Here is a 21,186-nt window from a genome sequence, read left to right on the forward strand (position 1 = left end):
TCACGATCTCGCGGTCCGTGAGTTCGAGCCCCGCGTCGGGCTCTGGGCTGATGGCTCAGAGCCTGGAGCCTGTTTCCGATTCTGTGTCTCCCTCTCTCTCTGCCCCTCCCCCGTTCATGCTCTGTCTCTCTCTGTCCCAAAAATAAATAAAAAAAAAAAAAACGTTGAAAAAAAAAAAGGACTGTTTAACAAAAAGAGCCATAATGTCACTATTCTACTGAAAAATAACAATAATTTTTTGATATTAAATATCTACTCAGTGCTCAAGTTTCCCTAATTATCTCATAAGGTGCCTTTTCTTTTAATAGTTTATTGTTTCATAGGGCCAAAAGAAAGTTTATATATTGGAATTTATTGAAATGTCTCCCAAATTTCTCTCTTAAAAAAAATATTCATGGGGACACCAGGCTGGCTCAGTGGGTAAAGCCTGGGACTCTTGATCTCAGGGTTGTGAATTCAAGCCCCAACTTGGGTGTGCAACCTATTTAAAATTTAAAAAAATTAAAAGAAATGTTAAAAAAAAAAGGCATATATGGAGAGAAGACAGCCTGAGTCTTTTTAGGGGCACCTGGGTGGCTCATTTGGTTAAGCATCTGACTCTTGGTTTCAACTAACATGATCTCACAGTTTCATGAGTTCGAGCCCCATATGGGGCTCTGTGCTGGTGGTGCAGGGTGTGCTTTGGATTCTCTTCCTCTCTCTCTGCCCTTCCCTGACTTGTGCTGTCTCTCTCTCTCTCTCTCAAAATAAATAAATGAAACTTGAAAAAAAAATATTCACTTTGAAATAATTTTAGATTTATAGAAAAATTGCAAAATAGTATAGAGTTTCCTAATATTCTTCCCCCAATGTTAACAATTTACATGACCGTAGTACAATTATGAAAGCCAGGAACTGGTACAATATTATTAAGTAAGCTACAGAGTTTATTAGAATTTCAACAATTTTGCTGTTCAATATCATTTTTTTCTGTTCTAGGATTCTACCAAGATCCCCCATTGCATTGCATTTGTTTTCACTTCCCCTTAGTCTCCTCCAATCTGTGACAATTCTTCAGTGTGTCCTTGTCTTTCAAGACTTTAACTTTTGGTAAGTACTGGTCAGTTATTTTGTAGAATGTCACTCAATTTAATTTACTTAGCAGCTTTCTAATTACATACCGTATAGTTCACTCATCTAATGTGTACATTTCAATGTTTTTAGTATATTTAACAGAGATGTGCAACTATCACCATAATCTAATTTTGGTACACTTTCATCATCCCATAAAGAAATTTTATACCCATCGGTAGTAAGTCCCCTTTCCTCCCAACCCAATGCTGTCTCCTCCTCCATCAGGCTAAGTCAGCTCCTTGTCTACTTTGTATGTCTATGGATTCTCTATGGATGTGCCTATTTTGAACATTTCATATAAATGGTATGACACAATATGGCCTTTTGTGTATTTCACTTAGCATTTCACTGTCCTCAAGGTTCATCCATGCTCTGGTATGTATAATTCTTTTTTTATGGCCAAATAATATTACATCACATGTATATACCACATTTTATTTATCCATCATCAGTGGATGGACATTGGCTTGTCTCCTTTTCTTAGCAATTGTGAATAATGCTGCTATGAACATTTCTGTACAGGTCTTTGTGTGGACATATGTTTTTATTTATCTTGGTCACCTACCTTGGAGTAGAATTGTTGGGTCATATGGTAACTCTAGGTTAACATTTTGAGGATCCATCAAACCATTTTCCAAAGAGGCTACACCATTTTACATTCCCATCAACAAAGTATTCAGTTTCAAAGTTTCATAGTCAAAGGTTTCAATTTCTCCATGTCCTCACCAATACTTGTTATTATTATTATGTGTGCTGCTGAAGTGAGCACACCAATACTTGTTATTGTCTTCTTAATTATAGCCATCCTTTTTAGTGTGAAGTGATATGTTATTGTGATTTTGATTTGTATTTTCCTAATGACTAAGACACTGAGCATCTTTTCATGTGTTTGTTGGCCACTTATATATCTGTTTTGATAAAATCTTTAATGCACATTCTCTGCTCTATTTTAAAAAATTGATCATCTACCTATTGTTGAATTCTAAGAATTCTTTATGTATTCTGGATACAAGTCCTTTGTCAGATATATGACCTTCAAATATTTTTCACCCATCTGTGGGGTTTTTTTCCCCCACTTTTAAAAAAGATTTTATTTACTTGAAAAGATTTTTTTGATGTTTATTTTAATTTTGAGAGAGAGAGAGCATGAGCAGGGGAGGGGAAGAGAGAGAGACACACACAGAATCTGAAGCAGGCTCCAGGCTCTGAGCTGTCAGCACAGAGCCTGACGCAGGGCTTGAACTCTTGCACCGTGAGATCATGACCTGAGTCCAAGTTGGACGCTTAACCAACTGAGCCACCCATGTACCCCTTAAGATTTTATTTTTAAGTAATCTCTTTCCCTGATGTGGGGCTCAAACCCACAACCCTGAGATTGAGTCACATGCTCCGCTGACTGAGCCAGCCAGGTACCCCTCCCACTTTTTTTTCTTTTTAAAATTATTTTAGAGAGTGAGGGAGGGTGGGGGTGGAGGGGTAAGAGAGGGGCAGAGGGAGAAAGAGAAAGGATCTTAAGCAGACTCTGGGCTCAAGGAAGAACCTAATGCAGGGCTCAATACCACGACCCTGGGATCATGACCTGAGCTGAAATCAAGAGTCAGGCATTCAACCCACTGAGTACCCGGTTGCCCTGCCTCTCCCACTTTCTTGATGGTTTCTTTAAGCACAAAAGTTTTAAATTCTGATGAAGTCCAATTTATCTACCTTTTATCATTTGTGCTTTTATTATTGTATCTAAGAAACCATTAACCAATCCAAGATCATGAAGATTTACTCCTATGTTTTTTTCTAAGAGTTTTAGCTTTTATATCGAGGTGTGTGATCTACTTGAAGTTAATTTTTGCATATGGTGTGATTTGGGGATCCAAAGGCATTATTTTTGCATATTGAAATCTAGTTATTATACTGCCATTTGCTGGAAAAGTTAGTCTTTTTCCATATTGAATTGTCTTGGTCCCTTTGTAAAAAATGAATTAATCATAAATGTTTATGAACTCTCAATTCTATATCATTGATCTATATGTCTATTCTTATGTCAGCAAAACACTATCTTGATTATTGTGGCTTGTAATAAGTTTTGAAATCAGGAAGTGTAGGACTACCAACTGTGCTCTCTTCCATGAAGAGAGTTATTTGAGTTATTCTTTAAGTATATTTTTTTTAAATTAATTTATTTATTTTTGAGAAGGAGAGAGAGAGAGAGAGAGAGAGAGAGAAACAGCAAGGGAGGGGCAGAGAGTGGGGGACAGAGGGTCCGAAGCAGGCTCTGTGATGACAGCAGAGAGCCCGGTTCGGGGCTCGAACTCACAAACTGTGAGATCATGACCTGAGCTGAAGTCAGACGCTTCACCGACTGAGCCACTTGGGCTCCCCTATTTTGGTGATTCTGAGTCTCTTGCATATCCATATGAATTTTAGAATCAGCTAGTCAATTTCTGCAAAAAAAGGCAGCTAGGACTTTGATAGGGACTGTGTTGAATCTATAGGTTAATTTGGTAAATATTGCCATCTTCACAATATTAAGTTTTCCAAATGTAGAACATGATATGTGTTTCCATTTATTTACATCCTCTTTAATTTTTTTCAGCAGTGTTTTGTAGTTTCCAGTATACAAGTCTTGTACTTCTTTTGTTAAGTTTATTCCTAAATGTCTTATATTTTATGATTCCTAATTTTAATTTCAGGTTGTTTATTGTAAATATATATAAATTAATGCTTCTTGTATATTGATTTTGCATCCTCTAATCTTGCTGAACTCATTTACAGTTATATCTCATTTTATTGCACTTTATCACACTTCACAGATATTTTGTTTTTACAAATTGAAGGTTTGTAAAAGGCCCCGAATAGCCAAAGTAATTTTGAAGAAGAAGACCAAAGCAGGAGGCATCACAATCCCAGACTTTAGCCTCTACTACAAAGCTGTAATCATCAAGACAGCATGGTATTGGCACAAAAACAGACACATAGACCAATGGAATAGAATAGAAACCCCAGAACTAGACCCACAAATGTATGGCCAACTAATCTTTGACAAAGTAGGAAAGAATATCCAATGGAAAAAAGATAGTCTCTTTAACAAATGATGCTGGGAGAACTGGACAGCAACATGCAGAAGGTTGAAACTAGACCACTTTCTCATACCATTCACAAAAATAAACTCAAAATGGATAAAGGACCTGAATGTGAGATAGGAAACCATCAAAACCCTAGAGGAGAAAGCAGGAAAAGACCTCTCTGACCTCAGCCATAGCAATTTCTTACTTCACACATCCCCAAAGGCAAGGGAATTAAAAGCAAAAATGAACTACTGGGACCTTATGAAGATAAAAAGCTTCTGCACAGCAAAGGAAACAACCAACAAAACTAAAAGGCAATCAACGGAATGGGAAAAGATATTTGCAAATGACATATCGGACAAAGGGCTAGTATCCAAAATCTATAAAGAGCTCACCAAACTCCCCACCCGAAAAACAAATAACCCAGTGAAGAAATGGGCAGAAAACATGAATAGACACTTCTCTAAAGAAGACATCCAGATGGCCAACAGGCACATGAAAAGATGCTCAACGTCGCTGCTCATCAGGGAAATACAAATCAAAACCACACTCAGATATCACCTCACGCCAGTCAGAGTGGCTAAAATGAACAAATCAGGAGACATAGATGCTGGAGAGGATGTGGAGAAACAGGAACCCTCTTGCACTGTTGGTGGGAATGCAAATTGGTGCAGCCACTCTGGAAAGCAGTGTGGAGGTTCCTCAAAAAATTAAAAATAGACTTACCCTATGACCCAGCAATAGCACTGCTAGGAATTTACCCAAGGGATACAGGAGTGCTGATGCATAGGGGCACTTGTACCCCGATATTTATAGCAGCACTCTCAACAATAGCCAAATTATGGAAAGAGCCTAAATGTCCATCAACTGATGAATGGATAAAGAAATTGTGGTTTATATACACAATGGAATACTACGTGGCAATGAGAAAGAATGAAATATGGCCCTTTGTAGCAACATGGATGGAATTGGAGAGTGTGATGCTATGTGAAATAAGCCATACAGAGAAAGACAGATACCATATGTTTTCACTCTTATGTGGATCCTGAGAAACTTAACAGAAACCCATGGGGGAGGGGAAGGAAAAAAAAAAAAAAAGAGGTTAGAGTGGGAGAGAGCCAAAGCATAAGAGACTCTTAAAAACTGAGAACAAACTGAGGGTTGATGGGGGGTGGGAGGGAGGGGAGGGTGGGTGATGGGTATTGAGGAGGGCACCTGTTGGGATGAGCACTGGGTGTTGTATGGAAACCAATTTGACAATAAACTTCATATATTGAAAAAAAAAATTGAAGGTTTGTGGCAGCCCTGCATCAAGCAAGTCTATCAACACTATTTTATTTTTTTTATTAAAAAAATATTTAATGTTTATTTATTTTTTGAGAGAGAGAGGGAGACTGCAAGTGGGGAGGGGCAGAGAGAGAGGGAGGGACAGAATCAGAAACAGTCTCCAGGCTCTGAGCTGTCAGCACAGAGCCTATGCAGGGCTCAAACCCACAGACCATGAGATCATGACCTGAGCTGAATTTGGACACTCAACCAACTGAGCCACCCAGGCACCCCAGATCAACACCATTTTCAAACAGCATTTGCTCATTTCATGGCTCTGTGTCACATTTTGGTAATTCTCTCAATATTTCAAGCTTTTTTATTATATTTTTTTATGGTGATCTGTGATTAGTGATCTTTGATGTTGATGTTATAATTAGTGATCTTTGATGTTGTGGGTGCCACAAACTGTGCCCATATAAGATGGCAAACTTAATAAATGTGTGTGTTCCACCAACTGGCTATTCCCCCATCTTTCTCCCTTTCCTCAGTCTTCCCTATTATGTCAGACACGACAATATTGAAATTAGGCCAGTTAATAACCCTACAATGGCTTCTAAGTGTTCAAGTGAAAGGAAGAGTCACACGTCTCTCACTTTAGACCAAAAGCTAGAAATGATTCAGCTTAGTGAGGAAGGCATGTCAATAGCTGAGACTTGCCAAAATATGGGCCTTTTGCACCAGTTGTTCAAATTGTGAATGCAAAGGAAAAGTGCTTAAAGGAAATTAAAAGTGCTACTCCAGTGAATACATGAATGATAAGAAAGTAAAACAGCCTTATTGCTGATATGGAGCAAGTTTAGTGGTCTGGATAGAAGATCAAATCAGCCACAGCATTCCTTTAAGCCAAAGCCTAATCCAGAGCAAGCCCCTAACTCTCCTCAATTCTATGCAGCCTGAGAGAGGTGAGGAGGCTGCAGCAGAAAAGCGTGAGGCTGGCAGAGGTTGCTTCATGAGGTTTAAGGAAAGAAGACGTCTCCATAACATAAACATATAAGGTGAAGCAGCAAGTACTGATGTAAAAGCTGCAGTAAGTTATCCAGAAGATCTAGCTAAGATAATTAATGAAGGTGACTACACTAAACAGCATGTTCTCAAGGTAGAGGAAACAACATCATATCAGAAGAAGATGCTATCTAGGACTCTCATGGCTAGAGAGGAAAAGTCAATGCCTGGCTTCAAAGAATAGACTGACTCTCTTATTAGAGGCTAATGCAGCTGGTAACTTTAAGTTGAGGCCAATGCTCATTTACCATTCCAAAAATCCTAGGGCCTTTAAGAATTATGCTAAATTTACTGTACTTGTGCTCTGTAAATGGAAAAACAAAGCCTGGATGACAGCACATCTATTTATCTATTGTGGTTTACTGAATGTTTTAAGCCCACCCTTGAGACCTACTGCTCAGAAAACAATATTTCTTTCAAAATGTTACTGCTCATTGATAATACATGTGGTCATCCAAGAGCTCTAATGAGATTGATATTGTATTCTTGCCTGGTAACACAACATCCATTCTTCAGCCCATGGATCAAAGACTAACTTTGACTTTCAAGCCATATTATTTAAGAGATACATCTCATAAAGCTATAGCTGCTATGGAAATGATTGCTCTGATGGATCTGGGCAAAGTAAATAGAAAACCTTCTGGAAAGAATTCACCATTCTGGATGCCATTAAGAATATTTGTGATTCATGGGAAGAGGTCAAAATACATTACTTCCTAACAACAGTTTGAAAGAGGTTGATTCCAACACTTATGGTTGACATTGTGGGGTTCAAGACTTCAGTGGAGGAAGTAACTGCAGGTGTAGTGGAAATAGCAAGAGAACTAGAATTACAAGTGGAGCCTGAAGATGGGACTAAATTGCTGTGATCTCATGATATAACCAACTGATGAGGAGTTGCTTCTTACTAATGAGCAGAGAAAGTGTTTTCTTGAAATGGAATCTACTGCTGGTGAAGATGCTGTGAAGATTGTGGAGATGACAACAAAGAATTTAGAATATTACATAAACTCAGGATTTGAGAGGACTGACTCCAATTTTGAAAGAAGTTCCACTGGGGGCTAAATGCTATCAAACAGTATTGTGTGCTACCGAGAAATTGTTGTGAAAGGAAGAGTCAATTGATGTGGCAAACTTCATTATTGTCTTTAAGAAATTGCCGCATCTATCACAGCCTTCAGCAACCACCACCCCGAGTAGTCAGCAGCCCTCAACTTGGAGGCAAGACCCTCCAAAGCCAAAAGATTACAACTTGCTGAAAGCTGAGGATGGTTAGCATTTTTTAGTAATAAAGTATTTTTATTTTTTAAATGTTTATTTACCTGTTTTGAAAGAGAGAGAGAGAGAGTGTGAGTGAGGGGAGGGGCAGAGAGGGAGGGAGAGAGAGAAATCCCAAGCAGACTCCGGGCTGTCAGCACAGAGCCTGATGCAGAGCTTGAACCCACTAACCATGAGATCGTGACCTGAGCCAAAATCAAGAGTCGAATGCTCAACTGGCTGAACCACCCAGGTGCACCAGCAATAAAGTATTTTTAAATTAAAGTATGTACATGTTTTTTAGATATAATGCTGTTCCACACTCAATAGACTACAATATAGTGTAAACATAACTTTTATATCTACTGGGAAACCAAAAAATTCATTGACTCATTTTATTGTGACATTTGCTTTATTGTGGTGGTCTGGAACCTAACCTGCAATATCTCTGCAGAGCTCCTGTACAATAATGAAAAAGATGAATAAAAGAGTCTACAAGTAAGACATATGTCTTTAAAAATGTCCAAGAAAATTAAAACTTTCCAGACAGGACAACTGTCACGTTGGACTTGAAGGTAAGAGGATCGTCCGTTGTGAGATCAAAATGCTGTCACAGGCAGAGGGATGCACAGGTGATATTTTGAAACTATCAGTTATGAATAGTTAAGTTTCTACCTCAAAACATGACAAAGAACCAGAGGTCTCTGAAGAATGATTTATTGGGACAAGTAAGGAAGCAGAGGAGGTGGGACTGCTATGCAGAAGACATAAGGGGATCGTAGAACTTCATGAGAGGACTAAGGGGAGCCAACAGAATACAGATACAAGAGGAAAATGTCTAGAGTTGGGTTGAAACTGATCAGTGGGGCTGGATTGAGATGCATGGAATGCAGCAGGGAATGGGTCATCTTTGGGCTGTGATAGTCGATACTCAACAAAGGGTAAAGACCTGGCTGGTCTCTGGAAGCCAGAAGCAGCTCTGGGTGGGATCTGCAGGAGCAAATAGATATCATGCCTAGGTGTTCCAGAGGACGATGACTGTGACCACGGAGGTGGTCATGAAGAGCAGGTAGAGGCGGAAGAGCAGGGTGTCCATCATGTGGCTGAACTGCACCCACAGGTCGACCAAGTGCTGCTTCTGAGTCTCATCTTCCTGCTGGGCCTTTGTTGACCCAGGACACCCATTTAACTCTGTCTCTCTGGGACCTGGCATCTTCCCCACTAACTCCACTGGCTCCTTCACACCTACAGAGAGATAGAGACTCAGCATAGGCCATGAAGTTCACCTGGGGTGGAAGGAATAGGGAAGGAGATAGGAGCAGATAAATGGCTATGTGGGAAGAGGAAATGTGGGCAGTGCTGAATCTCCTTACCAGGCAGGTGGGCAGGGGGGAGGCCCGTGGCTTTATTTCTCTTCTGGAGTGCAGTGGGGCAGCATTTTGTTGGGCTGGTGCAGTAGAGGATCAGAGAATGGAGCCACTGAGGCATGGGTGGGGGCTGGCTGGTAGCCAGGTGCAGCAAGTAGGTGATGAAAATGGTCTCCAGCAGGCTGACCACCATCAGGGACAGACACAGGGCAAAGTAGACACCTGCAGGGAAGGTAGGCCTACATGTGGGTCAGAGGCACCACCTAGGGCTTCTCTCTTCCAATCCCACCCTGGCAGGCTTAGGGCCTCATTTTCCCAGTATATCTCTCTCCCTTGAGCTAGTTCAGTCAATCCTCCCCACCCTTATTTTCCCTAAGGCTGGAGATGCCATACTGATGAGGGGGGTGCCATTGGTGGGTAGTAACTCATTCATCATGAGCAGGAAGACATTGTAGCCCAGCAGAAGGGTTATCTTGAATGGCGCACGATTTCCACTTTCTGCTGGCAGGTAGAAGCTGAGGGCATCGATGGCAACCAGAAAGCCACTGGGCACCAGAAGGTTTATGATGTAGAGTCTGGGCCTGCGCCTGATGGCCACCTTGGGGGAGGAAAGAAAGGGAAGCGGATAAGGGATTTGGAAGCTGCCAGTAATAGTAGTGATTGTTTATGTCTCTGCCTTCCTTTTTGGTCTGATATCACCCTGAGATATATAGCTGTGTAGAATGCAGCTTCATAAGTAAGTATAGAGACTGCCAGTGACAAGTTAGGCCAGAGCAGTGAGCTTTAGGAAAAAGAATGTGGCTGGGCAGCCAAGAGGAAAGGTTTGAATCTGGCAGAAGTAAAACTGAGAAACCCTGAAACTTGAGAAATACCCATTTGGTGGAGATTCTAGGCAAGGGTAGAAGCAAGAAAGAAAGGAAAAATCAAGGACCTCTGAACTCACGTAGAACATGATCTGATCGTATAGGCTGGTGCCCACGGACATCTTTGGGGTGGCCTTGTTGATGCCTAGGAGCTCCCACTCTCCATGGGTTTGAACGATATCCCGGGATGTGTCTGCTATTTCCCACACTTCTTTCTCCATGCCCAGCAACATATTCTCTACTGAAAGGGAGATCCAGATCATTTCCCAAGGATACGGTTTCCTGTTGATTCAACTACATTCTCTTTTTTCATCTTCATTCAACATGTATTTTTCAGTACCTACTATTATGGCAGAAAGTTTGCAAGAGCTAGGAATGGTAATCAACAAGACAGGCTTGGATTTTCCCTTTATGGAAAATATTTAAACATCCATAAGAGCCCTAATTTTTGCTCTACCCATACACCTTAGTCACCATTTATTCATAATTTCTTTATATTTTATTTTCTGTTGTTTAATAGGTTGCTCTCATTCACCCACATCCCTGAGCCCCCACAGCAACTCACCTGTGTAAAGGAATGAACTAAAGGTGAGAGTGCAGTTCTGCTGGTCAAAAGGGAAGTAGAAGATGTCCAGGTTACAGATGCTGGTCACCTTCATGGGTTTCTTATATCTGATGCGACCTTCATTACTCACATATGCTGTGAGGCCTTTTGGGGTCTTATCCACATTCATGCTGTAAGAGAGATGAAGTGGGATGCAGGTGCTTTGTTTTTCTTTTTACCTTTCTGGTTATTTCTCATCCATCTAATACTTTTAGTGTCTCCAATGGCAGATTGTAAATTCTACTGATTCCAGAAAATGGGGCTTCCCTCTGGCTATTCCCAGCCCTTAATACGTACAACTCAACGATGAAAATGTCTGGGAGCCACAGGTTCTTGGTTGCCACACTGATCTTCGTGATGCCCTCACACTCCTCTGGGTTCCATCTGATAAATGGGTTATCCCAGACCTAGAGTCCAGGTGGAGGAGAGGTGAGAGAGCCTGATAGAAATTAAGGCTATTTTTTTCTGTCCTTTGATTTTTCTTAAAAAAAGTTATGAAATATTTCAAGCACATAAAAAAGTATATAAAATAATAAACAGGTTTCTATCACTCAACTTTGTGGAGTCAATATTTTGATAAATTTACTTTGGCTTTTTTTTTTTTTTAAGAAATAAGAATTACAAATAGACTTGAAGCTCTCTGTGTTCATTTCTTCATAAACTTTGATTCCTTTCTTTCTCCATTTCTGTGAGAAATTACTGGTGATTAGAGAAACACTATTTTTTCTTCAGTAGGAATGAGATTTAGAGGTGAAAGATCAGTAACTTAGCCTCTCTGAGCTAGAATTTCCTTAGTGTAAAATAAGGGGATTAGTAGGTATCAAATGAAATAAAGCATATCAATGAATTTTGAAACTGTAATGTTCATAGGTATTATGTATTAGTATCTAGCATGCTTTCAACTGTCTCCCAGACCCCTTTCACCAGTCTTTATTGCAAGGAGACCTTGGACAAGCTCTTGGGTTCTTTGAAGCAAGAGACTTCATGGTCTTCCTTTTGTTGGCAGGTGCCAGGTACCACCTTCTCTTGTCTTTGGGATGACCTTTCCAAACCCTCTTTTCCAAGTTTGGCAACCTTCTTTGGGAACCATTTTCAAGGATTGTCCAATTCTGGGTGGGCTTGTCTAGTCTCAGGGTACTTTCAACAGCAACTGCAGTTTGTAGAACCACAGCCAGAACGGAAGGGAGGTTCTATGCACATTAAATAAAACTTTGTACTAGATCAGTGCTTCCCAAGTCTTGCTTTGCATATAAAACACCTGGGGATCATATTGAACTACATAGATTCTGATTCAGTAGGTGGTGTGACTAACTCATCCTGATTTGCCCAGCATTTTGCTGGTTTTAGCATTGAAAATTCCATGTCCTGAGAATTCCTCAGTCTTGGGTATGCTGGGATGGTTGGTTACGCTGGGTGGGACCCAAGATTATGTGCATTTCTAGGTTTCCAGGTGGTGCAATCAACTGGTGCTGCCCATCTGGGAACTGCACTTTGAGAGCAAGATTAGGTGATTATTAGTATTATTCCCCTCCTCTCTCCTTCTCTTTAACCAAGCTTTTCAAATTGGAAACTTAATTCATTTACTTTCATTTTTTCCCCTCTTGTTTTCTTATTAATACACTTAAGATACAAAATTTCCACTGAGTTATACTTTGGCTATATTCATAGATTTTCATGTGTAGGCTCTTTGTTTCTAATTATTTTGCAATTTCTATTTAATTGTTTTATTTTTACTTTAGCCCAAAGTATTTGGAAGCTTAATTTGGGGGGGAAGTTTAGTTTTAAATTCCCAAGAAATAAGGCTTTCTGGGGGGAGGGCTGTCTTTTCCCAGTTAGTTTCATTTTCTTGTATCGTGATCAGATTGTGGTCTAGATAATTTCTGCTTTTTTGAGTTTGTTGAGATCTTCATCAGTGTGGGAAAATATTGCATTTGTATCAGAAAAGATTATGCATTTTCGTTGGTACAAAGTTTGATGTTTATTAAATCAAGTTTCCTAATTGTGCTGTTAAAAATCACAATGTTTTTTATTCTTTTTCTACTTGATTTTTGAAACCAGTATATTGAAGCCTCTCACCATGATTGTAGATTTTTCCATTTCTCCCTCATGTGTTTCAAAGATATGTTGTTAGGTACGTAAAGGTCATAATTATATCTTTGTTTAAAATCCTTTCTGAATGTAAATGAAGGGAGAGAATAAACGGTATTAGCCATACCATTTCCAGCCACAGGAATGATGACAAGAGCTGTAGATGTTCATCCTGCCAAAAGAATTTCCTGTTTCTAGTATGATGTGGGTAAGAAGTCTGTCCATCCCTCCCACTCCTCATTTTTTTTTTAAAGTTTATTTATTTTGGAGATAGAAAAAGAGTGAGTGCCTGCGAGCGGGGGGGGTGGGGGGGTGGGGGTGGGGGCGGGGAGGGACAGAGACAGTGGGAGAGAGAGGATTCCAAGAAGGCTCTGCACTGATAGTACAGAACCAGACACCAGCCTTGAACCCACAAACCGTGAGATCGTGACCTGAGCCAAAATCAAAAGTCCGCAGCCTAACCAACTGAGCCACCCAGGTGCCCCTCCTACTCCTCATTTTTGTTTACCAACTCCCAATGTATGTAAAAGTGGTGCTGTGATCAAGGTCAACATGTAGGTCAAGGACAAAAGCTTAATTGAAACAGCTTAATTGAAAAGCTTAATTCTCCCATGTGTGGGAGAATTCACAACAGGGCTGGATTAGAGTAGTGCTTCTCAATCTTGGCTGTATCTTAGAATCACTTGAGGAGCTTAAAACTACTGAAGTCTAGGTTCCATCCAATGAGAATCTCTGGGAGTGGAGACTGAACAGTGGTATATGGCCAGGGTAGAGAATCACTGGGTGAGAAAGAAAAGAAATTCTCTTCTATGTGCTGTTGCACCACATCCTGTTAAACCAGACAGAGCTTCTTTGAGATCCCCACTGGGCAAATGACATTTAGCAGTGATGGAGGAAGGTGCAATGTGGACAAGGGCTTTTGGGGTTCCCTTGCCAGGTTGGGAAAAAATTAAGGGCTAGGGGTCAGCACTCACCACATCTAGGATGGCAGACATAGTAAAGGAGATGTTGACTAGGGTGGGGATGCTGAAGTTGGTGACTGGACGGAAGGCCTTCCGCTCAAACACTGAATCCAGAACAGTGGGATACCCTCCATGCTGGCCGAACCCTGAGCAGTTGATGATGAAAGTACTGCCCCTTCCTGTAGAGGACATAGGATGTGTGAGGAGAGGGAGAGAACTCTCCTGTTGCCTATGTGAGAGGGCCCCATGATAGGATCTTGGGGGTAGTCTGTGATAATAACGATAGCTAAGACTTATTGAGCATTGATTATGTGCCAGGTATACTCTAAGCCCTTCAGAGGAAGTCCCTCACTTAATCCTCCCAAGCCCCTATCAAGGAGAAATTATTTTTGTCCTTATGTAATAAATGAGTCAACTGAGATCCAGTAAGAGGAATTAAATCCCTGAGGTCAAATATATAAGAGGCAAAAACTGGACTTGCTCTGAACCCTGGTTTGTTTGATGCTGCTGTAGTATATTCCCCCAATGATGAGATGGAGACTGGGAAAGGAGGATCACCAAGAGGATCACCAGATGCTGGGTGCCTCCCTCCAAGGCCAGGGAGGATGGGTTGGGCTGGAAGGCAAATGATGGAAGCTAATGTGGTAAGCTGAGTTAGGGCTCTGGCTGCCCTTTTAATGTTTCTGTTTCCATGCAAAGCATGCCCAAATCTATATGCAAACTGCCCCTGGGACAGTGATAGCCATCAGATAGGATTCCATTCCCAGGACCCCAAAGAGAACACACCGATTTCACCTTCACTGCCCCAAACTTCCTTCTCCCTATTTTGCTGCTCAACCTCTATCACTTTTCCAGTTTGAGGATTTTGAAGTGTTGCCTTCCCCTTTTTTCTACCCTCTCTAATTGTAGCAATTTGTTAGAGGAACAACAGCCTGGAATGAGAGAGATTGTTGTATGCTAAGGACATCAAGCCTTATCCATTCCCAAAGTCACAGTGCTGTCCAGACAAATCCTTGGATCATTCTATGAACAATGAATATTCATTTGTTGATCATGGCCAGTGAGTGGCCAGAGGAGCATCTCTAGTGTTCTCTACTGAGTAGTTAGTACAATTTGTTCCTCTTCCTTATACTGACCTCTAAAGCTGACTCTGGTTTAGCCCTACCTATGCTCTCTTATCCAGAAGTTATATGACAACCTAAGGGGGAGAGACGACATTTATTGATACCTATCATATGCCAGGCAGGCACTATGCTACTAACTTTCTCTCATTGAATCCTCACAACTCTGCAAGGCATGCCCTATTTTACAGATGAAGAAACTGGAGCTCAGGGAAGTCAAGCAATTTGCCCAAGGTTGCATAAGGTGCAAAGTGAGGGATCAAGATTCAAACCCAGGTCTGTCTGTCTCCAAATCCCATGTTCTTTCCACTATACTATATTAACTTCCTGAAAGAGAAGCATACTCTATTTTCACTCTCCATTTGCTACCCTCTGGCATCTTACCTAACCTAAAGCACTTGGATCCTGAAGGTGGATGGGGAAGTTATGGCTAAAAGTGAGTACTTTGCTACAATGGAGTGGGTTTCATAGCTGCAGAGAAAAAGAATTATACTTGTGTGTAGAAAGATGGATAGACATTAAGTCTAAATAGAAGAGAAGACAATTAGGGATGGGTCCTGGGAAGAAAAATAGTTCCTGTATGATGCATCACTGGAAAGATATATTTTTTTTAGTTTATTTTTGAGAGAGAGAGAAGAGGGAGAGAGAGGGGAAGAGAGAGAGAGAGAGGGGCAGAAGATGGCAGAGAGAGAGGGAGAGAGAGAATTGCAAGCAGGCTCTGCATGGACAGCACAAAGCCCAATGCGTGGCTCGAACTCATGAACTTTGAGATCATGACCTGAGCCAAAATCAAGAGTCATTAACTGACTGAACCACCCAGGTGCCCCTGGAAGGATATTTTCTGTCTTCCAGAGAAGGAAAGTCTATTCAGGCATTATTATAACAAAGTTATGAAATAACAATACCCATTTTAGATCATCTCTGGGAGTTGGAAATTTGAAAGAAGTTTCTAGGTGTTTAACTAGAGACAGTTTCTGCCTCTTTCCCTGTTGTTGCCCTTTTCTTACCTTGAAGTAGAAGACCGAGAGCAAGGAATAAGAGGAATCTCTCTTTGTGGAACCAGCTTCCTTCCATCTTCTTTGTCTAAATTCTTCTCCAGGAGTGTACCAGCACCGAGGAATCCCTAGATTAAAGGAGCACAGGCCACACCTAGAGTCTGATTTTGAATACTGATGGCATTAGTTGACCACTGACATTTGTTACCTTCCTGGAAAGAGAGTTTTGGTTGTCTTTCTTGCCCATGCTGGAGGTTCCATTTGCTCTTAAGACTTTCTCATATATTTCACTACAATGTGTATGGTTGTGGATTAGTTGATATGTATTACATTAAGACCTTTGTGTGATCTCTCAGTCTGAAGAGTCATCTCTTCAATTCTGGAAAATTCTCAGCCATTTAAAAGTATTATATTCTACCTTTTCTCTTATTAGACTTATGTTGGATTGTTTCCTTTTTTAACCTCTCATATTAGTTTCCTACTGCTGTTGTAACAAATCATAAACTTAGTTGGCTTTAAAAAATCACAGATTTACAGGGGCACCTGAGTGGCTCAGTTGGTTGAGCATCCGACTTTGGCTCAGGTCATGATCTCATGGTTTGTGGGTTCAAGCCCCGTGTCAGGCTCTGTGCTGACAGTTCAGAGCCTGGGACCTGCTTTAGATTCTGTGTCTCCCCTGCTCTCTGCCCCTCCCTTGCTCGCATTCTGTCTCTCTCTCAAAAATAAGACATTTTTTAAAAATTTAAGAAGCACAAACTTATTATTTTACAGTTCTGTAGGCCAGAAGTCTGAAATGAGTCTCACTGGGCTAAAATCAATGTTTTGCTAGGGCTGCATCCCTTCTGGAGTCTCTATGAGCAAATTCATTATCTTTTCCAGTTTTAGAGGCTGCCTGCATTTCGTGGTTCATGGTCCCATTTTTCCATCTTTGAAGCCAGCAACATTGGCAAGTCTTTCTCACACTACCATCTCTGCTTCTCATGCTCTTCTCTCCTCTTCCACTTTTAAGAACCCCTGTGAGTGGCGCCCGGGTGGCTCAGTCGGTTAAGCGTCCGACTTCAGCTCAGGTCACGATCTCCCCGTCCATGAGTTCGAGCCCCGCGTCCGGCTCTGGGCTGATGGCTCAGAGCCTGGAGCCTGCTTCCGATTCTGTGTCTCCCTCTCTCTCTGCCCCTACCCGTTCATGCTCTGTCTCTCTCTGTCTCAAAAATAAATAAACGTTAATAAAAATAAATAATTATTAAAAAAAAAAGAACCCCTGTGATTACAGAGGGCCCACCTGGATAATCAGGACACTCTCCCTATCTCAGGGTTAGCCAATTAGCCAATTTAATTCCATCTGTGACCTTAATTCCCCCTTTTCTGTATAACATATTCACAGGTGCCAGCAATTAGGATGTGGACATCCTTGGAGGATGATTTTTCTGCCTAACATATCCCTCTTTCATATTTTGCACCCCTTTATCTGTGTCCCTAGTAATTCTTTCACACTACTTTCCAGGTAGCAGATTTCCTTCTCTATTGTATTTGTTTTTTAATTTTATTTTTTTAAATGTTTATTTATTTTTGAGAGAGAGAAAGAGAGCATGAGCAGGGGAGGGGCAGAGAGAGGGGGTGACACAGAATCCGAAGCAGGCCCCAGGCTCCGAGCTGTCGGCACAGAGCCAGACGTGGGCTTGTACTCACGAACCAGAGATCATGACCTGAGCTGAAGTCGGACACTTAGCCTAGAGACGCCCAGGCATCCTTCTCTATTGTATTTAAACTATCCTCTAATTTTCCACTGAGTTTTCAATTTCAGTGACATATTTTTTGTTTCTATAAGTTGTTTCTGGTTCTTTTAAGAAACCAATCTATTTGGTTCTTTTCTCTCTTTCGCTGCCTCCTTCTTCCTTCCTTCCTTTCTCCCCTTTCCTTCTTCCCTCCCTTCCTCCCTTTCTTTCTTTAAAAAAAATTTTTTTTAAACATTTTTATTTATTTTTGAGAGACAGAGACAGAGCATGAGCGGGGGAGGGGCAGAGAGAGAGGGAGACACAGAATCTGAGGCAGGCTCCAGGCCCTGAGCTGTCAGCACAGAGCCCAATGCGGGACTTGAACCCACGAACTGCGAGATCATGACCCGAGCCAAAGTCGGATGCTTAACCAACTGAGCCACCCAGGCACCCCCCTTTCTTCCTTCCTTCCTTCCTTCCTTTCTTCCTTCCTTCCTTCCTTCCTTCTTTATACTGTTCTTCATTGTGGCTTCTGATATTTCTTTAATCTTTTATTATTTGGAACTGCTAAAGCAAAACCAAAATGGAGACCACAGTTTGGATATACTCCTAGACCAAAAACTCATAATCATGCAACCAAAACCTGAAACTGTCCTGCTTCCCCCAGATACTTACTCTGACCTTAAACAAAAGTTAAGATTTCTTCATGTCAGCATGACCTTAAAGCCTCTTAGCCATGGGGTGCCTGGATGGCTCAGTTGGTGGAGCATGGAACTCTTGATCTTGGGATGGTGAGTTCAAGCCCCACATTGGGCACAGAGCTTACTTTAAAAAAAGAAAAAGCTTCATAGCTAATCAGCTACAAAGTAAACTTGCAATAAAAAAGAATGTAAGTTTCTAGTAACCAATCCACAATAGAAAATGCACTTCTGCATTTATGCTTTATAAACTGAGCTGTAACTGCTGAGAGTTGAGTTTCTTAACCACTTTGGTGGTTTGTTCAGTTTGTTCCTTGCTCAGTATAATATGCATATCAACTAGAGCTCTCTGAATTTCTTTTGACAGAATATATTTATTTTACATTTCCTTTCAGATTGTTTTATTACATCTAGTTCTTGGTATGCTAACAATTTTGCTGACTTTGTCTCAATGAGGTTTATTTCCTTATATGATTTGTTAACTCTGTTGATTGGAAACTCATCTTTAGTAGGAGGTTACTTCAGTGGGAGTTTCATGTGCTTGGGTTGCAAATTTTCCCTACAAAGAACGTTGTCATTTGCCTCTGCCATAGCCTTTGGATTTTAACCAAGTCTAGTTACTGTGTGTGTGTGTGTGTGTGTGTGTGTGTGTGTGTGTGTTTGAATTTTTAAAAATCTTACATCATATGGATGGTGTAAATTCAGACTCAATACCAGTATGTGACACAGGCTTAGTGTTTCAATTCCTTCCTGGCCTCAAGTCTTTGGCTACATTTTGTACTCTGAGATAGAGGGACTAGTGGATGGCCAGCTCAGAGACATGTCAGTCTGCAGTCTACTTGCTAATGATGTCAGAAGACAAATGATAAAAACCTCATTTGGGGGAAAAAAAGGTAAGAATTAAATTTTAAATGTGTCTTAAATTTTTTTTATTAAAAATATTTTTTAAATGTTTATTTATTTTTGAGAGACAGAAAGAGACAGAGCACGAGCAGGGGAGGAGCAGAGAGAGAAGGAGACACAGAATCTGAAGCAGGCTTCAGGCTCTGAGATGTCAGCACAGATCCTGATGTGGGGCTTGAACCCACAAACTACGAGATCATGACCTGAGCCAAAGTTAGAGGCTTAACTGACTGAGCCACCCAGGTGCTCTGTGTCTTAAATTTTTTAAAAATGTTTATTTAATTATTTTGAGAGAATGAGAGAGAGAGAGAGAGAGAGAGAGAAAGAGAGAGAGAGAGAGTATGTGTGTGAGGAGGGGAAGGGCAGAGAGGGAGAGAGAGAATCCCAAGCAGGCTCCACACCATCAGCACAGAGCCCAACTTAGGGCTCAGTCCTACGGACTGTGAGATCATGATGCAAGCCAAAGTCAAGAGTCAGATGCTCAACTGAGCCACCCAGGCACCTCTTCTCCTTCCTTACATTTGTTGGTATTCAACTCTTTTGGTCATTTATGTTTATCTCCAATTGGCTTAATTTTCCTACCTAATGGAAAAGATAAAAATCTCTTCCCCAAGGATGACTCTTTCTCTTTATATGTATTCTATTCTGAATATATCAGGACATTATGGTGGGAAGAGTATTGACTTTAGAATTGGAAGACATGGATTCAAATCCTGGCTCCATCACACGCCGACTATTTCATTCTGGGAGAAGTTTAATTTCTGAGTATTTGATCTCATCTCCAAAGTGGGGATAATAATATCCACTTTATAGGTTTTGGATGGTGATTTAAAGAGATGGCGTTTGAAAAAAGTTATTTCAGTGCTGGGTATTTCCTAGGTACTGAGTAGATGTTCTCCATCCTCATTTTGGCATTATTCTCAAGCACTCACTTATTCTGGCCATTAGCTTTCCTTTACTGTTCTTACAAGTTCATGCTACTCTTTTGTTTGTGTTCTTGTTTCTGAGTTCCTTCTTCTCTTGTTTGCATTAATCTACAGGAGTATTTTATCTGTAAAGCACTGGGGGCACAGTGCATAGAGTCCAAGAGATTCCTAGCAGCCTATTAAATGGTTGAGATTTGGGGAAAGGTTATTGGCTCCAAAATATAAAAAGAAAATTGAAAAAATAAAAATTAATAAACATTTAGTTAAATGTCAAATAATATGAACATTGTTGGTAGCCTATTGAACTCTTACATTGTTATAAGTAGGCCCCCAAGTGTTTACCCACAATTCTAGAATGCAGAAAGTTCTGAAAATAAATATTTTTTTTTGTTAGTTTGGGGTGAACTGATTTGGCACCACAACATAACCTGAACTAATATGAAGCTGTTTATGATCTATGTTTATTCCTCTTAGTGTGAATATTCATACATTTTTTTTTCTGCAGAAATAGAGATGTGTTTGATTATGGGAATGCTGTCCCAAGCCCCTGTGGAAGAATTATGTAATATATGGTATATGCAATGTATTCTCATTCTAAAATCTGAGAAGTTCTGAATTCCAACAGCATATCTGCCCAAGAGAATTAGATCAAGGATTTCATTCTTATGTAAATAATATGTGAGATAGGAGTGAGTTTTCATATGTTTACTATAATGTGTGCGTGTGCGTGTGTGTGTGTGTATGTAATTCTAACATTGAGTGAGATGCTCTAAGTATCTCACAGTGGAGGGTGAGGGAAAAGGCAAGAGAACCAGCAGGAGCATGAGCAAGCATGGCCAGTACCCTTAAGAAAATCACATTCTTTGGGGGGCGCCTGGGTGGCGCAGTCGGTTAAGCGTCCGACTTCAGCCAGGTCACGATCTCACGGTCTGTGAGTTCGAGCCCCGCGTCGGGCTCTTGGCTGATGGCTCAGAGCCTGGAGCCTGTTTCCGATTCTGTGTCTCCCTCTCTCTCTGCCCCTCGCCCGTTCATGCTCTGTCTCTCTCTGTCCCAAAAATAAATAAACGTTGAAAAAAAAAAATTAAAAAAAAAAAAAAAAGAAAAAAAAAAAAAGAAAATCACATTCTTTTAAAAGGACTTCTGACTAATAAGTACATAGGGGGCTCCTGGGTGGCTCAGACAGTTAA

General features: G+C 40.8%; 1 protein-coding gene and 1 long non-coding RNA gene across 2 annotated transcripts in view; one reads left to right on the plus strand and one right to left on the minus strand.

Annotated features, from left to right (window-relative positions):
* The window catches only part of LOC123611179, a 36,414-nt gene that overhangs the window by 10,813 nt on the left and 4,415 nt on the right, over positions 1-21,186 (plus strand). The window contains exon 2 of the long non-coding RNA XR_006718480.1: positions 979-1,089. This is a non-coding gene — a long non-coding RNA (uncharacterized LOC123611179). The remainder of the gene's footprint in view (positions 1-978; positions 1,090-21,186) is intronic.
* Positions 8,348-16,164, minus strand: LOC123611178 (5-hydroxytryptamine receptor 3E-like). The gene is made up of 8 exons (XM_045502796.1): positions 15,773-16,164; positions 13,657-13,823; positions 10,892-11,001; positions 10,556-10,725; positions 10,071-10,231; positions 9,521-9,725; positions 9,134-9,349; positions 8,348-9,005 (listed from the first exon to the last, which is right to left on the minus strand). The coding sequence occupies exons 1-8, from the start codon at positions 15,837-15,839 to the stop codon at positions 8,776-8,778; spliced, it is 1,326 nt and encodes a 441-aa protein (XP_045358752.1). The 5' UTR covers positions 15,840-16,164; the 3' UTR covers positions 8,348-8,775.

Source organism: Leopardus geoffroyi, chromosome C2 (assembly GCF_018350155.1).
Source record: "Leopardus geoffroyi isolate Oge1 chromosome C2, O.geoffroyi_Oge1_pat1.0, whole genome shotgun sequence".
NCBI classification, from domain to species: Eukaryota; Metazoa; Chordata; class Mammalia; order Carnivora; family Felidae; genus Leopardus; species Leopardus geoffroyi.

Bases quoted from the DNA above. Each gene is read 5' to 3' on its own strand.
- LOC123611178 (XM_045502796.1), bottom strand. From the start codon at position 15,839: ATGGAAGGAAGCTGGTTCCACAAAGAGAGATTCCTCTTATTCCTTGCT. The intron at 9,350-9,520 runs GTATGGCATCTC...CCTTCCCTGCAG, and splicing joins CAATGGCACCCCCCTCATCA to GTGTCTACTTTGCCCTGTGT. The intron at 9,006-9,133 runs GTAAGGAGATTC...ATCTCTCTGTAG, and splicing joins CCCCCCTGCCCACCTGCCTG to GTGTGAAGGAGCCAGTGGAG.